Raw genomic sequence first — 8,813 nt, 5'->3', positions numbered from 1 at the left:
TAGGTAAAAAAAAATACTGGTTTGCACTTTGAACCCTTCCCCTTTGTGTATCGTAAAGAAGTAGTTAAAGGTAGAAGTATATTAGTGGCCATAGTTATATAGTGCTAAACCGTTAAAGGGGTTGTTCACCTTTGAGTATGATGTAGAGAGTGATATTCAATTTGCAACTGGTTTTCATTTTTTATTACAGGTATGGGGCCCATTATTTAGAATGCTTGGGACCTAGGGTTTTCTGGATAGGGGATCTTTCCATAATTTGGATCTTCATACCTTAAGTCTACTAGAAAATCATGTAAAAGTTTCAATTATTAACCCAATAGTCTGGTTTTGCTTCCATCAAGGATTAATTATATCTTAGTTGGGATCAAGTACAAGCTACTGTTTTATTATTATGGAGTCTATGGGCAATGGCCTTTCCATAATTCTGAGCTTTCTGGATAACGGGTTTCCAGATAATGAATCCCATACCTGTATTTGTAGTTTTCGAGTTATTTCGCATTTTTATTCAGCAGCGATCCAGTTTGCAATTTCAGCAATCTGGTTGCTAGGGTCCAAATCACCCTAGCAATCGTGCACTGATTTTAATAGGAGCCTGGGATAGGAATAGGAGAGGGCGTGAATTGAAAGATGCGTAATACAAATTGGCAATAACAATACATTTGTCTTTTAGATGGGGTCAGTGACCCCCCATTTTAAAGCTGGAGAGAGATAGAAGAAGAAGGCAAATAATTATAAAAAAAACGTTAAAAAATAAAGGTCGGTTGAAATGTTGCTTAGAATTAGCCATTCTTCTCTATGTAGTTTCCCTATATCAACACTCTTCCAGTGATGCTGAAATTGCTTATTTTTAAAGCTTGTAAAAGTTTCCTGTAAAATATGAGGTAGTTGTCCAGGGAGTAATGGAAACGTAGTCAAACAATCTTTCAAAGAATTCAACTAGATTTTAGATGGAAATAAACAGAATTACACGGCACTTTCTCCAGAATACTGTATATCTCAAAGGGAAGGACATTTACTAGTAAAGATACTAATATGAATGAGAGTCCAAATTGAGCACTGGATCCACACTTCCTAGCCACGTTAGATTAATAACATGAATTGTTAAATAGTAACATAGTAAGTTAGGTTGGAAAAAACAAAGACCCATCAATTTCAACCTTTCCTGTTTATATAAAACCCTCTAATTTGTCTCAGAGGGGAAAGCTGTCCCTGGATCAACTTGTACTATGAGCTATCTCCCATATCCCTGTATTCCCTCACTTGCTAAACACCATCCAACCCCTTCTTAAAGCTATCTAATGTATCAGCCTGTACCACTGATTCAGGGAGACAATTCCACATCTTCACAGCTCTCACTATACAGTGAGAGCTGTGAAGAGCTATACAGGCCCTCTTCTTCCACAAGCTACAGGTTTGGTAGGTTACTACATCCCTTTAATTCATTGGGAAACATACAAATGAATGTATGACTGGTTTCTGGATTACGGATAGGAAGCCATACCTAGGGATCTTTTATGGTGATGGGCGAATAAATTCGACGCACGTCAACACTATTCGGATGCACATTGACTTTGACGCCGGTGTCAAAATTGATGCCAGCGACTGTTCGGCAATTTTCGGGAAAGTCGTGAATTTTTCCGCAAAGCGAAATGGGAGAAATTCGCCCATCACTAATCTTTTATTGATGGTTAGGATTTTTCAAGATTGGTGGAATCATGGTGGGAATGAACCAGAGACCTAATTTTCTGACGTATCTTATAACTGCACTAGCGCGGCAGCTATGTTCTCCTTGTGACTTCTCTCTGCCAGACAATGATGACATTCCCCTTCTAAAACCCAATCCTGTTTGACATTCATTGCTTGTGTGCAACATGTTGCTCTCCAACCCCTTGGATGTTGCTCCTAGTGGCCTCTAAGCAGGTGCTTATTTTTGAATTCCAGGCTTGGAGGCAAGTTTTGGTTGTATAAAAACCAGATGTACTGTCAAACAGAGTCTCCTGTAGTCTGTCAGTCCACATAGGTGCTACCAAATAGCCAATCACAGCTCTTATTTGTCACCACCCAGGAACATTTTTCGTGCTTGTGTTGCTCCCCAACTCTTTTTAAATCTGAATGTTGCTAATGGGTGAAAAAGGATGGGGGCCCCTGGCCTAAGATGTGCTCTTATTCTAGTCCTTGCTAAAGGCTCTTGTTCTTATTGTTGGTGGCTCTTAAGTATCAAATACTAATGGGCAGATGTATTAAGGGTCGAAGGATTTTGCACAATTCGTTCGATCGGATGATCGAAGGAATAATCGTTCGATCAAACGATTAAATCCTTCGAATTGAACGATTCGAAGGATTTTAATCCATCGATTGAAGAATTATCCTTCGATCAGAAAAAATCTTGGAAAGTCTATGGGGACCTTCCCCATAGGCTAACATTGACTTCGGTAGCTTTTAGGTGGTGAACTAGGGGGTCAAAGTTTTTTCTTAAAGAGACAGTACTTCGACTATCGAATGGTCGAATAGTCGAACGATTTTTAGTTCTAATCATTCGATTCGAAGTTGAAGTCGTAGTCGAAGGTCGAAGTAGCCAATTCGATGGTCGAAGTAGCCAAAAAAATACTTCAAAATTCGAAGTATTTTTTATTCTATTCCTTCACTCGAACTTAGTGAATGGGCCCCTAAGGTCTGATTTACTAACATTCAGATTTCAATTTGTTTCACGATTCTCTAAAAATGTGTGGGTTTTCTATATTTCTTTAAATAATAAATTTGAGATTTATTATGTGTAAAAACTACAAAAACCTCTAAAACAAAAATTTGCCAGGTAAAAGCTGTTGAGGTCTTACAGAAGTCGATGGGAGCTGCGCTGATCTTATTGGTCTATTTTTAATCAATTTGGACTCTGAGATGTTTTTGATTTTCTTGTTACTAGTAATCGGCCGAAAAACTCATTTTCGTTAGTATTTTTTATATTCAAACCTTTAAATAACTTTCATGACTTTTCTGTTTTTAGAAAACCTCTAAAACCACAAAAATTTGACCCTTGATAAATCGGCCTCAAAATGCAGGGTATGGTGCAAAGTGCAAAAAACAAAACAGACCATATTTCTTCATTCTTGCTCCCTCACTTAACATTTTAGTAACATCTTTGTACTCCAGAATGAAGGCTATAGTAAATGACTCCTAGGGCCCATTTATTAAACCTCGATTTACTGTGCCTTTAAACTTTACTGTCTACTCTGTTTACAATAGGAGACTACAGTGATTTGCAGTGTTTTATTTACAGGTATGGGACCTGTTATCCAGAATGCTCGGGACCTGGGGTTTTCCAGATAACGGATCTTTCCTTAATTTGGATCTTCATGCCCTAAGTCTACTAGAAAATCACTAAACATTAAATAAACCCAATAGGCTGGTTTTGCTTCCAATAAGGATTAATTATATCTTAGTTGGGATCAAGTACAAGCTACTGTTTTATTATTACAGAGAAAAAGGGAAAACATTTTAAAAATGTGGATTATTTGAATAAAGTGGAGTCAATGGGAGATGGTTTTTTTTTTTTAATTCAGAGCTTTCTAGAAAACACATTGGAGTAGGTTGCCAACTTTTCTGCCGGTGGAGACCGGGCAAGGGGCGGGGCTGTGACATGGAGGGGCGGGCCGTGATGTGACGTCAGGGGCGGGGCTGTAACATGGAGGGATGGGCCGTGATGTGACATCAGGGGCGTATCTACGGCACGGCAATTGTCCATTGGCCGATCGCCATATCAATCATGGAGAATCCTGCCTGGTTTTCCTAATTTGAAAATCGGCCAGTTCATTCAAATTCCCGGGCTGTCCGGGTCAAAAGCCGACATTGGAGTCAGATATATGCCAATAACAAAAATCATACCACAAATGACACAGGAGTGAAATAAGAGGGCAACAATAAAAAAGATCTCATGCCTTTATTATTATTAATGTTATTATTATTTTCATTATTTTCAGAGGTTAATAAAAAAAATGTTAAACTTATTATCTAGGAGACAATATTTCAAAGACAAAGTGTTTCATAAATGTATCTGGTAAGGTCAGAGGGGCACAGCCTTTGTGTGTCAGTCAGTAAACACGGCAATCAATTACACAGAGCAGAATCAATCTACCCAACAGCATGTTTAATCAATCTGCCAACCTTCAAGCTGTCTGGGAGCCATACACACCCATGCTGTAGACTAGATACAGCAACAACAAAAAATGTATATACTGCAGTTTAGATTGATCAGTGATTTGACCCCTTGGGCAGCAGAGACACCACCACAAAATATTCCAGTAAAAGATCAACCAGCATTAAAGAGATTATATTTGTCTTTAAAGGGAACCTCACACAATAATAGTATTGTATTTGTATTAGTATAGTATTGTAAACAGCTCTCCAATATACAATAAATACACATTTCCCATGCTTCCTTATTTAAAGCAGTTAAACTGGCCATCGATGTAAAGATCTTTAAAAGATCTTTTCTTTATCGTGAGACCACGAAACGATCGTTTAAATGTATGATGTGTCCATCAACTAAAAAGATCATTTCAGGCGATATTGCCAGAAAAACTGAGGGTAGCTGCCTGCTTGGCCCTGCAAACATACAGTAGATAGATTACACTGGGGGCGATACATTTTTTTTAACCTAGCCGATCAATTTTCTGATGATCGTTCGAATACCACTAACGTCACGATAATTTGACAGATTGGTCGGATTTCGCTAAAATCGGTCGTTCAGCACAGAAAAATCTTAGCGTCTAGGGCAGGGATCCCCAACCTTTTGAACCCGTGAGCAACATTCAGAAGTAAAAGGAGTTGGGGAGCAACACAAGCATGAAAAATGTTCTTGGGGTGCCAAATAAGTGCTGTGATTGGCGATTTGGTAGCCCCTATGTGGATTGTCAACCTACATTGAGGCTCTGTTTGGCTGTGCACATGGTTTTTATGCACCAAAACTTGCCTCCAAGCCTGGAATTCAAAAATAATCACCTGTTTTGAGGCCACTGAGAGCAACATCAAAAGGTTGGAGAGCAACATGTTGCTCACGAGCTACTGGTTGGGGATCACTGGTCTAGGGGGACCTTTATACTTCTTACAAGCCCCAACAACCTTCTCTGTTTTCTTTAAGGGCTGTGGCACACATATGAGTTTTATCCACAGTACGGATATGGGACCTGTTATCCAGAACGCTCAGAACCTGGGGTTTTCTGTAATTTGAATCTTCATACCTTAAATCTACTAGACAAAAATGTAAATATTAAATAAACCCAATAGGCTGGTTTTGCTTCCAATAAGGATTAATTATATCTTAGTTGGGATCAAGTACAAGCTATTGTTTTATTATTACAGAGAAAAAGGAAACCATTTTTAAAAATTTGGATTATTTGGATAAAATGAAGTCTGTGAGAGACAGCCTTTCCGTAATTCAGAGCTTTCTGAAATGGGTTTCAGGATAATGGTCCCAAACCTGTAATTAAATCAGTGGTTATTTTGCTGTAACAATTTGCCCAAATAAGGACAGGCCATCTAGAAAATTTGTGAGGTAGGTACAGGTATGGGATCCGTTATCTGGAAACCTGTTATCTACAAAACTCAAAAGGCCATCTCCCATAGACTCCAATTTATCCAAATAATCCAAATGTTTAAAAACGATTTCCTTTTTCTCTGTAATAATAAAACAGTAGCTTGTACTTGATCCCAACTAAGATATAATTAATCCTTATTGGAGGCAAAACCAGCCTATTGGGTTTATTTAATGTTTACATGATTTAAGGTATGAAGATCCAAATTACAGAAAGCTCTGTTATCTGTAAAATCCCAGGTCCTGTAAATTCTGGATAACAGGTCCTGTACCTCCTGTAATGGAGGTGTTCTGTAAGGATATGAAGTAGTGCTGTGTCCATATAACAGCACACAAGATCAGACTGCATTTATTTATATAAGTCAAGAACCTCCATGGGATTCCAGACATTCCTTATTTTTCACAGCAGTGGTTATTACATTATTTCTTAAGTAATCAGAAATGACCCCTTAATGTTTAAGGAAAAAACAGCACATCTTATTGATTTGTATAAAGGCAGGTTTGCTGGTTTGGAATATAAATACCATTCCCTCTTCATTTCATTGTTGTTCTTCTCCTGTAATCTCCACTTGGCAAATAAATTCAAGTCACACCTGTAACCTCCGCAACAACTATTTTAAACTTCTGTTTCTCTCCAAAAGGCAAATATATTAAATTTATACATTTTTCTATAAAGCAAAATAAAGCCTACCAATGTTATAAAACAAGTAAAAGTCCAGTTGTAGTAAATACCCCCCTTGGATGACAAGAGGAAATAGTTGTTATCATTCCTTTCTAGCAAGTGAGGAAATACAAGGCTATTGATTCTAAGAATGACAATTATTACTGCTCTGATTGATGTTTTGGTGTCAAAAGAAAGATTTTTGCCTTGTTCTGGATTAAATATTGGGTAGAGTTTATTTAAGCAAAAGTTAAACATGCTGGACATGTGTCTGCCATACTAACAGACAGGGAAGAGCAAGATTATAAATTACCCCCCCATTGAGCAAATTCAAGTTAATTAATTAATTGTTTCCCTCTCTAGATGTAACACAGCACAACTATGTGGAACACATTTGTTTCCATTCAGGGAAATACACAGTATAAAGACTAGAGACCAGTGAATTTGTCACACATCTTTCAGCCAGTGTTTTCATGAAAATAAAAACTAGACCTTCATATAAAAATACTCAACAAATGGTCTAACTCACAAGGAGAAATTCATTCTAAATAAGTCTGAGTCTCCCTTGAATTCATTCTGCTGGACAAAGCTTCCCAGGTCCAGTTCATGTGTAACTCGTGTATAACTTACTACAAATACTTCATCTCATGAACACAGTGTGGGATTTCAAAATTCCAGCATAACTGCGGTTGCAACGGACAAAGTGTTAGTGTGGAAATTGCAATAGCCTCCAAGGAATCCATCTTGTACCAAACTCTCTATATTGAGTAGAGTTGTTTGAACTCCAGATAAGGAAAAAACACCATGTTTCAATAGTAGTTTGAACATTCAGTTATAATATCACTTATGATCATTAACTGTCTAACACTGTTGGTCGGTTACAATATGGAAAGTGAAGCTGCTCTGCAGCCATAGTGGGAATGAAATGACCGTTGGTTGCTATGGTTACACTGTTTGTTGTTGGTCAAGGTTAATGATATGCTTGCCATTGGCTGAGAAAACAGATCCCATTATGATGTCATAAACAGAAGAGACTCTGCCTGTTGCTCTCACCTGTTTGATCATTAGACTGCTGAGCGCTGTTGCTGCAACATCAGAACTCCAGTCTTTTCACTTTTTACATTTTTTACTTTTTCTTGTTACTTCAGAACTTTTTTCATTTTTTATCATAACTTCAAGAAACAATAATGGAAAAAGAAGAGAAAGATATTCGGATAAATATGAATGATGAAGAAGAAACAGACGATATAAATGCAGAAGATCGTCCTTTCATAAGGAGATTCGGCAAGATCATGCTTGTACTTTTCATTAGCCTCCTGGCTGGCTGCTATTATATATTTGTGGTGGAGCTGTGCATATTCACTGTACAGTTATTAGGGGCAAAGATCACCTTCCTGGTGATTTTCCACCTTTTGTTCCTCCTGTGCGTGTGGTCCTATCTCCGCACTGTTATGACTCCTCCCGCTGTCCCTCCGGCAAAATTCCGCCTGTCGGAGTCTGACAAGCAGCGGTACCTGAGTGAGAGAAAGCCAGAAGTGCTGCAGGAGATCCTCGTTCGTATGGCTAAAGACTTGCCTATTTCTACTAAGGACTCAAAAGGAGCTTTTAGGTACTGTGCCACATGCCAACTGCTAAAGCCAGAGAGGTGCCACCATTGCCCAGTGTGTGACATCTGTATACTGAAACTGGATCATCACTGCGTCTTTCTAAATAACTGTGTGGGATTTTCGAACTACAAGTCCTTCCTCCTGTGCGTGGTTTATGCATTGCTATTGTGCCTATTCACTAGCGCAGTGTCACTTTATGGCTCCATACTATTCTGGACTCATCAGCTGCCCAACACCCAATCCAAAGTGCCGATCATTGTGCTGTTCAGCTTGAGCACATTCTGCTGTGTAATGTTATTACTATTGTTATATATTCATTGCCATTGGGCTGTAGATAATATCACTTCTAGGGAGGGTGAAAGTGGCACATGGAATGAACGTTATGACTTGGGCTTGAGCAAGAACCTGAGACAAGTGTTTGGAGATGAAAAGAAATATTGGTTCCTCCCAGTCTTCAGCAGCTTAGGAGATGGCTATACATTCCCAATGACTGATGCCACAAAGGACATAGAAAAAAATGCTGCTGCTGTTGCCAAAGACATTACTGAGAGCCAGAACTGAAAAATCACTGGACTGACAGTGACCACAGGGAAGACTACGAGGAAGAATTTGCAAAAAAGGACTTATATAAAGTTTTTTTTTAACTGTGATGTAAATCTAATATAAATAAATGTAATATTGCATGTAACTGAACTGCTTCTCTGCTGTCTTATTTATCTCCAATGTTAGGAAACAAGTCACCGAATCCTTATTCTTTCGTCCAATGGATATAGGGGGGAGGGATTTCAGGCAGCCAATAAGCAAGGTCATAAGGGTCCGTTTACTAAAGTGCGTTAAAAATATTCGCACAATATATAGACAGAATTTTCGCCAAATATGTTATCGCCAGTTTACTAACCTGCGGTAAATATAAATTTGCAAATTTTCTTGCGCAAGAATAATTGTTCGCCAGTTATCG

At 38.4% G+C, this 8,813-nt stretch overlaps 1 protein-coding gene across 1 annotated transcript; it reads left to right on the top strand.

Annotated features, from left to right (window-relative positions):
* Window positions 1-7,400: 7,400 nt before the first annotated feature.
* Window positions 7,401-8,472, top strand: LOC121393563 (palmitoyltransferase ZDHHC2-like). The gene has a single exon (XM_041562385.1). It carries the CDS (start codon window positions 7,436-7,438, stop codon window positions 8,414-8,416), a length of 981 nt encoding a protein of 326 aa, XP_041418319.1. The 5' UTR covers window positions 7,401-7,435; the 3' UTR covers window positions 8,417-8,472.
* The last annotated feature ends 341 nt before the right edge of the window (window positions 8,473-8,813 follow it).

Source organism: Xenopus laevis, chromosome 5L, assembly GCF_017654675.1.
Source record: "Xenopus laevis strain J_2021 chromosome 5L, Xenopus_laevis_v10.1, whole genome shotgun sequence".
Lineage (NCBI taxonomy): Eukaryota > Metazoa > Chordata > Amphibia > Anura > Pipidae > Xenopus > Xenopus laevis.
The sequence above is the reverse complement of the archived record's forward strand: the minus strand, read 5'-3'. Positions and strand labels throughout refer to the sequence as shown.

What these genes read in the sequence shown, in the direction of transcription:
- LOC121393563 (XM_041562385.1), top strand. Translation starts at nt 7,436, where the DNA reads ATGGAAAAAGAAGAGAAAGATATTCGGATAAATATGAATGATGAAGAA.